Genomic DNA, 13,480 nt, shown 5'->3' with positions numbered 1-13,480 from the left:
TGTACTGACAGTGCATCGCCCCAGAGGGTCTGCAGTGCAGGCTCAGTTGGAGAAGGCTGGGAAACCCCAGGTCAGTCTGGCAAGAACAGCAAGAGGAAAACACAGCTGTGGGGCCCGCGACTTTGACATGGTCTCCATTGTCCCCGGTCTGATCTAAGACCTCAGAGAAGTTCATTTCACCTCATATCTATCACCGACGCATCATGTCCTATTTCTGACCAAAAAAAAAAAGATTCTGAAGCCAGAAAAAGCTTTTCCTGAAGAAACAAAGTAAGCGACCCAGCCAAAAAACTGAGTCTCAATTTAAGATCTACCAAATAGGAAATTTAAAGTAACTTATTAATTCATTACAGGCTTTGATCTGGCAAACAGAAAACATGGCAGGACAAAGGAGAATGAGAATCAGAGATGCGGCACAAGAGAATAAAAAGAAAATGCTAAGAACGAAAACACTGTAGTAAAGTGAACACATTGGATAGGTTCAACAGCCTGAATATGGGCAGCAAAGGAAAGAGATACTGATCGGAACATATGGCAGTGACGCTCCCCAGGCACAAATGTCACAAGGAAAAATTAAAAGTAAAACCCACAACCAAAGTATTTTAAAGCTATTCTATGTTATTCCACTACTGGAAGAAGAAAGGAAGAAGAAATAATTTGAAGTAGGTATTGCTAAGGATTTTCCAAAATTAGTGACAGTCATCCAGCCATAGAAGTAGGACAAATAGGTTGTGTTATGGTGGCACACGTCTTTAATCCCAGCACGTGGGAGGCAGAAGCAGGCAGATGTCTGTGAGTTTCAGGATAGCTAGGGCTGTTACACAGAGAAACCGTGTCTCGAAAATCAAAAGAATAAAAAGTAAAGTAGTAGGACGAATGACCAACTATCTGGATAAATAGCTAAACCTATCTGCTCGTGTGTCTGTGAAACGTAACACGAAAGGCAAATAGAAGCCATGGGGCGGAAAGCTGCTAGAGTCTGGAACTGAAATGCCTGCCCCCGAAGACCTGTGTGTGAAGGCTTAGTTCCCAGTTTGGCATTCACTGGAGGAAGAGACTCCTGGTCTGAGATACTTCAGTCCTGGTGGATGTGCCCTTGGGAGAGACAATGGTACCTACCCCCTACTTTCCTTTCTTAGCTCTGAGATGTACTTGACTCTGCTGTGCCCTTCCACCTTGCTGAGCTGTCACAGGCCCAGGGTAGCAGGGCCAATTGGTTGTGGATTAAACACCAGCAGTCATGGACCACAAGCAGTGACAGTACTCTCTCTCTTCCTTTTTAGTATCTACTTTTTAATTATTATTTATTTTTAATTTTTGATATTATAATTACAACATTTTTTCATTCCCTTCTCTCCAAACCCTCCTACGTACCCCTTGTTCTCTTTCAAATTCATGGCCTCTTTTTAATTATTATTACATGCATATATGTGTGTGTGTACATATATATGTATACATACACCTAAATACGGTCATTCTGTATAATGTTACTTATATGTATGTTCTCAGAGCCAACCATTTGGTATTGGATAACCAATTGGTGAGTTGTTCGCTGGGGAAGACTACGTCTCCCTTTCTCAGCATTCTTTAGTTTCCCAATGTTCTTTGTGTAAAGTTGGGGCCTTGTGTCCTTTCCACCACCCCTTTGGCATGTCTGTTGTCCTTGTTCAGCTCAGGTCTAGGCAGTCAAGTTGTGAGACTTTATGGATGTAGCTTCTGACGTTACTAGGAGATACAAACTCCTTGATGGTCTGCCCCTTACAATTGTCCCTACCCCTTTTCTACAGTGTTCCCTGAGCCTTAGATGCAGGGATGCTTTGTAGATGTATCTGTCCATTGGGAATAGGCTCCACAACTCTATATATTGGTTGGTTGTGGTTTTCTGTGATGGTCTCCATCTGTTGCAAAGAGAAGTTTCCTTGATGAAGGGTAAAGACTACACTTACCTGTGGATTGAAGGCCAATTTTTAGTTTCTTGTTAGGATTAATGCTGGCTTAATAAAGCAGTGCTTGTAGGCTCTTCTTCAAGACCCATGACTTCACCAGCCTGTGTAGTTAGCTAGGACCAAGTGATGTATGAGCCTCATTTGTACAGGCATTACGTGTGTTCACTCTCAGTATGACTTGTCAGAATTTTGATAGTTTTTAAACTCATTATTAAAGTGCCTTTTTGATTTTTTTCATGATTTAAAGCCAGTACATTCTTGAAACACTAATGATTTATGTTTCTTTTAATTATTTTTAGCTCCTTTATAGATGAGAGGATTTGATTTCAGTCTTCCATTGTTTATAAAATCTTGTTGACTGTGTTTCTGTCCTGCCTGGTTCCCACAGTCTTTAAGTCCCAAAGAAATCACACAGAGGTCTATATTAATTATAAACTGATTGTCCCATTAGCTCAGGCTTCTTATTAACTCTTATATTTAGCCCATTATTCTTGTCTGTGTTAGTCACATGACTCAGTACCTTTTTCAGTGGGCAATCACATCTTGCTTCTTCTGTGTACAGAGGGAATCTATAGACCAGAATTATTCTGTTCTCATTGTCCCACCTCTACTTCCTGTCTGGTTGTCCCATCTATACTTCCTGCCTGGCTTCTGGCTAATCGGCGTTTATTTAAAATATAATTGACAGAATATAAACCATTGTCCCACACCAAAATCTGACTGTAAAAGTTTTTTATTATTTTTAAAGCTGGTTATTATTGATCTTTTTGTGAACTGTAGTTTGTAGTAAATTTTTATAAACAATGTTATCAGTCTTTGATTTTTTTTTGCCTTTGTAATTAATGCCTATTTTAGGTCTCCTGAATTTTCACTCTCCTTTCCTACCAGTCATTTCAGATATATAAATTAGTTTTCTGTAGTTTCTATAGTACAAGTAGAAACCATATTACTTGGACTTTACAAGATTGTAGCTGTTTCTAAATCTATAACCTCAACATGGAGTCTAGAAGGTCATATCTTTCTCAGAGAAAATGAGCAAATTTTGGTCATTTTGGTCAACAGTTTGGGTTGATAAATGTAAAATCTCTGAAACCTTAGTGAAGTATGTTAACACATTGGTTTCTTTTTGAAATAGGCACGTGGAAGTCCAGGTGTTTGGTGATCACCATGGCAACGCAGTGTACTTGTTCGAAAGAGACTGCAGTGTGCAGCGGCGCCATCAGAAGATCATTGAGGAGGCCCCAGCGGTAAGGAGCCTGAACGGACATTTCCAGGGTTCTCTGGACTGCAAACCTTGTTAGTCTTATTTTCATGTCTATAAAGACAACGTCTCTCGTCCCTAGCATCTGACTAGTAACGCATTGCAAGACTTTGGTGCGAAGCTGAGGATCCATAGGGTTGGGGAGTGATGTGTGGGTTACTGTTCTGGGATCAGACACAGGGGAGCCCTGCTCCTTGTGGACACAGTCCAGAAAGATCTACCTCGGTGCAAGTATATGATCAAGAGTTAGCAACTGGGCAGTGATGTGAGTACACAGTTTAACCTGTAATGAATTAGGACTGATTGCATGAATAAAATGGAATGATCTGGTCAGTTGGACATCACTTTCATGGAGAAGACTCTTGTTTTAACCCCTGTTTCAGCATGTTCCCCAACTGTGTTAGTCATCTTCTTGCCCAACAGTTACACTGGAGGGAATGTAGTCTCTATTTGACAACTTCCCCTTAATACTGTTTCTATCCTTTAGTTGGTCAGGTTGCCAAGAGGGTCAAAGCCAGGGCTTCCTATTTTGAGGATTCTATTTCTGTGGAGCTTACAACTGCCATTAGTAAAACACCAGTGGTTTCTAGTTAACCAGCTCTTACCCTACTCAAAATAGAATTTTTGTTGTGGAATATATTATATATTTGAAGCACATGTCAACAACTTCAGGAAGGCTTAGTCTTTAAGCAGTGATTACTTGAATGTCTATGTGCAGAACCTTGTTGGAAACAGTGCCTGTAGAAGTAGATGGCATCAGGTTCTGTTGGGCCCCCTACAGGTTGTGAGCTGCTTGTTCTGGAAATCAGACTCTAACCCTCTGCAGGAGCAATACATACTCCTAACTGCTGACCCATCTTTCCAGCTCAATCCTTGGTCATCTTCTATATAGTTATGAAGGTTGTTATGTAAACACCAGGATAAAGATATGTAATTGTACTGAGTAATATGTGTGGTTCATAGACATTATTAGCAGAAGCATTCAGTTTTGGTATATTGACAGACAGATTGGTATATTAGCTTTTAATGCAGTTATTTAATATACACTATTATCTAATGTGCATTTTAATTGTTTTTGCATTCTGGTGGAAATGTATAGAGACCAAGTACTAGTGGGAATTATTTTTACTCTCTCCCTGTAGCCTGGTATTAATCCTGATGTAAGAAGAAGGCTGGGAGAGGCTGCAGTCAGGGCTGCTCAAGCTGTCAAGTACGTGGGAGCAGGTATGTCAAAACTTCCTCACAAAAATGATTTCATGTCAGGAGACAAGAAGGATATGCATCAGGCTCCTAGATGTTTTTACCATATCTGCAGTAAGAAATACACTCTTAAGGAACAAACATTTCCTAACCAGTACTTCGCCTAATAGAAGTCTGGTACTTCTATTTCAAAATAAAATGAATAAATTGTGTTTCTCTTTCAAAATGATTAAGTTTTATTTTTAGAGCGTAGTTCCTATTTGTTTCTTTACAGAGCTGAGAATTTGGCCAGGGCCTCACATGTACCAGGCAATAGCTTTACCATGGAGATGCACCCAGAGTCTTTAAGAGCAATTTCAGGTCACAGCAAAGCTCGGTGATGGGCTGTAAGCTGTAAGATGAATCAAACCCTTTCCCAAGCTACATTTGAGCAAACTAGGGTATCAGTGCTGTGGATTGTCGACCACTTGTTATCCCATTGTTTCATTTGTTCATGGTTCATCTTGCATTCTGGCGATAGACCACAGAGCCTTGAGTGTGCCAGGCAGGTGCTGTACCAATGAACTATATCTCGTCCCTCATTGTTTGAATTTTTATTTCCCTCCTGAGTTATTTGCCATTTCTATATCCACTTTGATAAAGTTTCAGAGTCTTTCATCCATTTTTTTTTTTGTTTTTTTTGGCTTTTTTTTTTTTTGTTTTTTTTTTTTTTTTTTTTTTGGTTTTTCGAGACAGGGTTTCTCTGTGGTTTTTGGAGCCTGTCCTGGAACTAGCTCTGTAGACCAGGCTGGTCTCGAACTCACAGAGATCCGCCTGCCTCTGCCTCCCAAGTGCTGGGATTAAAGGCGTGCGCCACCACCGCCCGGCTCTTATATTTGTTTTATAGATACTCAGTCTGTACTTGGCCTCTCACTTATTCAGAAAGTCTTTTGGAGAGTGTATGTTTTCAGTTGTGATGAGCTCTTACCTGTCAGCTCTCCCATGGGCTGTGCCTTTGGTGTGTGTGTAAATGTCATTGCTATACCCCAGTTTGCCTAGATATACCCCAGGTGATCTTGTATGTTATTTTCTAGGGCTGTGGTTTTGCAGTTTTCATTTAGACATATTATCTGTTTTGAATTAATGCTTATGAAGAGTATACAATCTGTGTCTAGGTTCCTTGTTTTTTTCGGAATGTTTTTGTTCCAGTGTCATCATCCCAACAAGTTATTTGTGAATATCAGTAAACTGACTCTAAAGTTTACATTAAGAGGCAAAGGACCCCAAATAGCCAGCTCAACAAGAGAGACTGCAATTATATTGCCTGTACCCTTTGCCATAGGCTAGTATATTTACGTGGTCTACGTTTAGGCTTGTTTTCCTAGTCCATTCATTCATCCCCTCGCTTTGCGATACCATATACTCCTGGTTTAACTTTGGCCTTTATAGTAAGTCTTAAAGTCGAGAACTGTTATTCCTTCATCTTTGCTATTTTCCTGTATTGTTAACTCAACAATTGATTTGGGTTTTTTACATTTTTTTAAAGATTTATTTTTATATGCATGAATAGTTTGCCTGCATGTATGTGTGCACAGTGTGAGCGTGATGCTTGCAGAGGCCAGAAGATCACGTTAATCCTCTGGAACTGGGGTTACAGGTGGCCATGATCTGCCATGCGGGTCTTTTGTTGCGTATTTATTCTCTGTGTACGTGTGTGCCCTTTTTTGGTTTTTTTATTTTCCTTAGAAGTCTAACTGGGGTGAACTAGAAACCCGACCATGTTTGGATTTCCCTTTTCCCGGCCTCAGTCTTTTCCTTAGCTACTTGTCTGATTTCTTAGCTTGGCTATTGTGAGCACAGCTAAGCAGATAGTTGTACCTGTGTTCTCACATGCACACAGGAGATCAGGGGATGGCGTTTGAAAGTCAGTTCTCTCTTCCACCATGGGATTGAACTAGGGTCGTCACACTTGGCAGCAAACCTTCTGAGCCATCTCTCCAGTCCTTTGTTGTAATATGTATTGTTTGACTCCTAATTTTTATTTTATTTTTTTAAAAAAGAAAACAAACTATCTTTTTTCACTTTACATACTAATACCAGTCCCTACTCCCTCCCCTCTTCCCATTCCTACCACCTTCTCCCCTCCACAGCCCCCCATCCACTCCTCAGAGATAGTAAGGCACGTTGTTTTGGGGAAATCCAAGGCTTTCCCGACTATATCTAGGCTGAGCCAGGTATCCATCCAAACAGAATGGGTTCCCCAAAAGCCAATACAAGCAGTAGGGATAAATCCTGGTGCCACCAGTGGTCCCCCGAGTCTGCCCCAGCCATACAGCTGTCACCCACATTCAGAGGGTCTATTTTGGTCCTATGCTGGTTCCTTTCCTGTCCAGCTGGAGTTGGTGAGCTCCCATTAGCTCAGACACATTGTCTCAGTGGGTGTCCCAATCATGGTCTTGACCTCTTTGCTCATATTCTCACTCCTCCCACTCTTCAGCTGGACTTTGGGAGCTCAGTCCTGTGCTCCACTGCGGGTCTCTGCCTCTGTTTCCATCATTTGCTGGATGAAGGTTCTGTGGTGACATTTCAGATATTCGTCAGTCTGACTACAGGGCAAGGCCAGTTTGAGCACTCTCTCCACTATTGTTTTTAGAGTCTTTGCTGGTTTTTTTTTAACATCTATAACTGGATAGGTGCTCGCCCAGTCCCACTGGGCCAGTTTCTTTCTTACCTGCCGGGACCTACAGCCACTTATGGAATAATCACTCAGAGGCTAATATATTAAATATAATTGTTTGTTCAATGGCTTAGGTCTCTTACTGGCTAGCTCTAACTATAAATTAACCCATTTCTAGTAGTTTGTATTTTATCATGAGGCTCATGGCTTCCCAATAATGTTCCAACCTCTTTCTCCTTTGGTGGCTACATGGCATCTCCTTGAGTTTGCCTACACTTTCTCTGTGTCTTTGTTTGGACTTCCTGCCTAGCTTTACTTTGTTAAGCCATTAGCCAGAACAGCTTTATTCATCAACCAACAAAAGCAACACATATACAGAAGGACATCCCACATCAACGTCTGTTACTGGATTATTGAATTAATTTGATAGTCTTTCTTCCTTTCTTATACATTTGCCATTACAAATCCATAAGCACTGTCTCACTGTCTCTGCTACATCCATTCATTTTAATTGTATTTTCATTTAACATAAAATAAAAAGTTTTCTTTAGTTTTCAGGTGTATTTCTGACGTGTGTGTGTGTGTGTGTGTGTGTGTGTGTGTGTGTGTGTGTCTCTGTGTGTCTCTGTGTGTCTGTGTGTATCTCACTGTGGCTTGGTCATCAGTTGGGGCCTTGGTGTATGATCAATCCCTTGTTAAGTAAAGGATTGCTGAGCATGATGGTCACCATCGTTGTCAATTTGACAGGACCTAGAGTCACCAGAGAGACGAGCTGGCTGTGCCTATGGAGTTCATTACTTGAGGTGGGAGGATCCATGTCAGTGCACCAGCGTTCATTGCTCTCTTCTTCCTGCCTCTGGACAAAATACGACAATCTTGTCACCGTACCTTACTGCCATGACAGACTGTCCCCTGAGCCCTGAGCCCAAATAAACCCTTTGATGGTTTGATGAAGGATTTTGTCACAGCAAGAAGGAAAGTAATGAACACATCAAGATTCAGGGACAACTATGTCATGGTTGGGTTGGGGCACAGTTTCTTAAAACTGGGCTGGGATATAGCTCTGTATCATAATATCCATTCATCATACTTAAGGCACCAGGGTATAACTTTCACCGTTGAGAAAGAAGAAAACAATAGTAACAGCAACAATGTATTACATCCAGATACAGAAACACTGCAACAACTAATTAAAAACTTTTACTAGCACAATACTAGTAACAAAAGAGGAATAACAAAAGAATAATAAATTAAAATATTTAAAAGGGAATGAAAAATGTAGGAAAAGTTTATTTTTGGAACAAGGTCTCACTATGTAGCTCTGACTGGCCTGGAGCTTACTGTGTTTTCATGGTTTGAAAGAAAATGACACCTAGAGGGAGTGGCACCATTAGGAGGTGTGGCTTTGTTGGAGGAAGTGTGTCATCGTGGAGGCGGGCTTTGAGGTCCCGTATATGCTCTAGCCATACCCAGCGAGACACCCCACTTCCTATTGCCTGTGAGTCAGATGCAGAACTCTCAGCTCCCTTCTGCCACCATGTCTGCCTGCATGCTGACTTGCTTCTCACAGGATGATAACTAAGCCTCTGAACTGTGAGCCACCACAATTAAATGCTTTCCTTTAAGAGTTGTCATGGTGTTTCTCTACAGTAATAGAAACCATAACTGAGACAGATGTAGACCAGGCTAATCTCCAACTCACAGAAATCTGCCGCCCCTGCCTCCCAGGTTCTGGGATTAATGGTATACAAGGCTAGAACACAAAATTTTAGAATTTAGAAATTTGTGCTAACTGAAAAAAGATAGAGAAAGAAGATCAAATTAAGTATAAACACTGTAGATGTATGTTAGCCTTGGCCTAATCCTTAGCATCCCAGAGAGAAGGAAAGACAATAATAAAAGGAAAATAAGCAGGAATGATCCAGTTAAAACATTTTAGAGGCAAAATTACACACTAAGAGAGAAAGGGTGCACAGAACTAAAGCCTGCGCAGGCCCCGGCCTGCCTGTGGCTTGGGGTTCTGTCTGCATCACAGAACACTGAGTTCTTACCACACAGGCCACGGCCACCTTCTCTCTCCAAGGTTTCTCTCCCACACTGCTGGCCTTGGCATTTCAAGGAATAGCAGTGCAGGGATGGATGGAGGCATCAAGAGCTGGAGTTCCAGCTGAGGTCAGGACCGTGACAGTAACTGTGATGCTAAAGCCCAGAATGCAGTGTTGCTGACCTCCAGAGCCTGGGTTTCACCACCTATAGAGGTTGGTTTCTTAATAACTATGCAGTAAGAGAATATTCTCCATGTGTGTACATATAGTACACATAAGCATGTCTTTGTTCGTATTTAATATAATTTATATGCCAAACTAAACAGGGATGCCATCGTTTCTTTCCCTGGTACTGTGACAGAACCTAACAAAAGTTACTTAAGAGAGGATTCATTCTGGCTCACACTCAAGAGTACTGTGCACTGTAGCCCGGAAGTTACAGGAGCAGGAGTCCAGCTGGTCACTGTAAATATACAAACAGGAAGCAGACAGTGATGAATGCATGCTGCCAGGCAGTTCCCTTTCTTTGCTTACGTGGTCTAGGATGCCAGGCATGGATGCTGCCGCATACAATGGGCAAGCCTCCCCACCGCCATTAATCATAGCCAAGCTAATGCCCACAGGCATACCCAGAGGCCCTGTCTCCCTGGTGATTCTAGATTCTTTCAGGTAAGCAGTGAGGGGGAGGAGAATTTACACACACACACACACACACACACACACACACACACACACACACACACTTACTCTAATAAGATTCCCAAGTGATCAGCTGAGAAATCAAAAGTAAAGTAAATGGTTTTGGCCTTTGCTGAGCAGATCTTTTAGTGACCTCTGGGGAGAGCACAGGCCCTTTCTTGAGTTTTACTCACTACCACCTCCCCCTGCCAATCACAGACTGCTTTACAAAGTGGTCTAGTTGGTGATCAGTCATATTATCTCTGTTCATCTTAAGGCAGAGCTGACCTGTCTGGCTCCTTTGAGGGATTGAATGAGACTGTCTCCCATAGGCTCACGTTTGGTTCCTAGTCAGCGGTACTATTTGACTAGAAAATGTGGCCTTGCTGGAGGAAGTGTGTCACGGAGGACAGGCTTTCAAGTGTCCAAGCCTTGGGCCATTCCATGTGCACTCTGTGTTTCACGCCCTCGGCTTCCTGCTCCAGTCACCCTCCGATGAACCCTTTCTTTGTAAGGTCCTTGGTCATGGTGTTTTATCGTAATTGGTACAGATGGGGTGGGGGACTCCATGCCGGGGTGGGATTGGGTCAATCAGCTGTGCCTGATGGGGAGTGAGGGCTGAGCCGGGTTTCACCAGAGCTCTAACCCAACTCTGATATAACAAATGCAGCTCCCATTTTTACCCTGCCTCTCTCCCCACCTTTGTTCCCTTCCAATCCAGACCAGCTTTCCCCAGCACAGAGCTCTCGGCAATTTCTCTTCTGAATCTGTCCCTCCCGGTGCTGAGGCCTGTGTGACTGCTTTCTTGGTCTGCCCTTCACTCTCCACCTCCACCCTACCCCAGGCGCACTTGGCCTGTTTGCCTGAGCACTTTCTCTCAGCCTTGGCCCTCCAAAGCTTCTGGGTTTTGTCAAGTTATCTGTTCACAACTAAACTTCATGACCCTTCCCAGAGTCGCAGCTCCAAGAATATATCTGCTCCCTGGTTGTTTTGGTTCTATTCCCTAGAAAAGTGGGAGATTATAAACTGTTTCTTAAAAATTGTTAAGGAGTTACCTGTAGCTCAGAACATGGCCATTCTAGTGACTAGTCATTGCGAGTTTGAGAATGTATTCTGTTGTGGTCCATCGACAGCAATGTAGTTGGTTGATGGTGCAGTTGAGCTAAGTATATCCATACTAATTACTGCCTGCCTAACCCGATAGAATACTATCATTTTCAACAACTGTCACCAAGTTATCTATTTCCCCTTGTTCTCAGTGTTTGCCTCATGTGTTTTACAGTTGTGTATTTTTGCAGAATTGACCTCCTTATCATGTTTATATTATCATCCTTATTTATTATTTATCCATGATAACAGTCTGTGTCTGGAATAGCTACTTCTCTCTTTATTGTTTGTATGAAGTATCTTTCTTCTATACTTTTCATTTAAATCAGTTAAGTCTTTAAAATTGAGTTTCTTGTAGGCAATAGACAGTTGGGGTCTAATTTCTTTTTTTTGATTTTCGAGTTAGGGTTTCTCTGTAGCTTTTGGTTCCTGTCCGGGAACTAGCTCTTGTAGACCAGACTGGCCTCGAACTCATAGAGATCCGCCTGCCTCTGCCTCCCAAGTCTGGGATTAAAGGTGTGCACCACCACCGTCTATTTTTGAATCTTACACAATTTCTGTTTTATTTGGTATGGGACTATAGAAATTTAAATTGGCATTGCTATAGTTCAAATGTCTACCATGCTTGTCATTGCCTTCCATTTGTTCCCTCTGTTCTTCATTTTTGCTTTTGTCTGTGTCTCATTTTCTTCCATACATATGTTTTTCCTGCTCAGTTCTGTCACTTTCATGGTTTTACTTGAACATTTTATATGAGTCCCATTTTTCCGTTAACACATCAATTAGTAGCCCCAAAACTCATAATGTGCATTCAGATTAATCCTAATCCACTCTCAGATGACAGCCTCGGGCCAGTGAGAGGCCCTTGCCATGCACATCTGACCCTCTGAGCTCCGTCCCCAGAACCGACCACCGGAAGTTGACCTCTGACCTCCCCGTGTGTGCCACGGCATGTATGTGTCCCACTCATAGACACACACAATGATAGACACACACAATGATAGACACACACAATGATAGACACACACAATGATAGACACACGCAATGATAGACACACACACATAAAGTTTGAAAACTTTTAAAAAACTATTATCATTTCATGTCATAAGTACAGGTACTTTATAATAATAATTATATATCTCTAATATTTCTTTATCCCTTCTGTTATTGCTGTCATGCTTTTTATTTTTATATAAGCACATATATGGAGAAATACATAATCACATTCACTGTTTCTGTTATTTTTAAACTGTTCATTAAATCAACTAGCAAGCAATTAAAGCAAAATTAGTTCATTCTACTTTTCCTATTTATTTTCTGATGGTCTTCCTTTACAAAGACACATATTTCTTACAAATCTGGCATAATGATTGCATTCATTTGACAAAAATCAGCTCACCTGTACTTAAGATAATTATTGTATGAAATTAAGCCTAATAACCTGAGGGATGTTTGTTGACCATGCACTAGGGTCTGGGGCCCATTCCCAGAACTGCTAAGAAAAAACTTGGGGAAGTATTGTAGCTCTTGATAGATTACTAGTAGACTTGGAGTGGCCTGCAGCTTAGATACTGAGCAGTTAAAAAGTCTTCCAGTGTGTCCCTAGCAAGGACTTTTCTAACCGGGAGTAAGGGACAGTATTGAAGACTGAATTTAGGGCCTAGTGCATCTGAGATAAACGACCTACCATGCAGCTACAGCCCTGTTCCTCACGAGGACGTTAAGAGGGAACCACGGGAATCAAGGGTGGGGGGAGAGTTAGGCCTTAGCCAGAGTTCACGGCACGAGGCTCCTGGAGTAGGTATGTGGCACAGTAACTCATAGTCCAAACACGTTCTCATTACTACAGCAGATAAGACTGGCGCATAATTTGGGCTCAGCATTTGCTTAGAATTCCAAAAATATTTTCTATTGCTACATTTCATAACGTTCTCTATTTTAAAGTAAGACTCATTTGTGCGGCAAAATATGGCATTTTCCTCATGAAATACAAATCCTATACCATGAATGAAGTCGGCAGCAGTAAAACTCAGTGTGCTACATTGTAGAAAATCTTTTTAATGAATTTTTAAATTATATTTTTATTTTTCTGTGTGCGTGGGTGTTTTGCCTGTGTGTGTGCCTGTGCACCTTTCCCGTGGAGGTCAGAAGAGTGCATCAGATGTCAGTTGGTCCCCGAGTGGGTGCTGGGAACTGAGCCTGTGGGAGGCCTAGTGCTCTTCACTGCTCAGCTCTTTCCAGCTCCCATCCTAGGAATCTTGATTTGCTGCTGCCTCTGTACCGCTGACGTGTGACAACTGCATCTTCCCCGCTAGGAACTGTGGAATTCATTATGGACGCAGAGCACAATTTTTATTTCATGGAGATGAACACAAGGCTGCAAGTGGAGCATCCTGTCACCGAAATGATCACCGGAACTGACTTGGTGGAGTGGCAGTTCAGGGTGAGGTTTGCCTAGTGATGCAGTCTTGGGCTATGGGTGAGGTTTGCCTAGTGATGCAGTCTTGGGCTATGGGTGAGGTTTACCTAGTGATGCAGTCTTGGGCTATGGGTGGAGCTCAGTGGTAGAGATGATGCCTGGGCTCA

At 42.0% G+C, this 13,480-nt stretch overlaps 1 protein-coding gene and 1 long non-coding RNA gene across 2 annotated transcripts in view; one reads left to right on the top strand and one right to left on the bottom strand.

The window, feature by feature from the left end:
- Mccc1 (methylcrotonoyl-CoA carboxylase 1) overlaps positions 1–13,480 on the top strand; it is a 50,493-nt gene that overhangs the window by 14,242 nt on the left and 22,771 nt on the right. The window contains exons 8-10 of the mRNA XM_005343794.3: positions 3,082–3,193; positions 4,350–4,431; positions 13,210–13,337. Coding sequence (XP_005343851.1) covers positions 3,082–3,193; positions 4,350–4,431; positions 13,210–13,337 — 322 coding nt within the window. The remainder of the gene's footprint in view (positions 1–3,081; positions 3,194–4,349; positions 4,432–13,209; positions 13,338–13,480) is intronic.
- Positions 7,829–13,480, bottom strand: part of LOC113456648 — a 50,423-nt gene continuing 44,771 nt past the window's right edge. The window contains exon 3 of the long non-coding RNA XR_003377408.1: positions 7,829–7,919. This is a non-coding gene — a long non-coding RNA (uncharacterized LOC113456648). The remainder of the gene's footprint in view (positions 7,920–13,480) is intronic.

This window comes from Microtus ochrogaster, chromosome 1 (assembly GCF_000317375.1).
Source record: "Microtus ochrogaster isolate Prairie Vole_2 chromosome 1, MicOch1.0, whole genome shotgun sequence".
NCBI lineage: Eukaryota > Metazoa > Chordata > Mammalia > Rodentia > Cricetidae > Microtus > Microtus ochrogaster.
The sequence above is the reverse complement of the archived record's forward strand: the minus strand, read 5'-3'. Positions and strand labels throughout refer to the sequence as shown.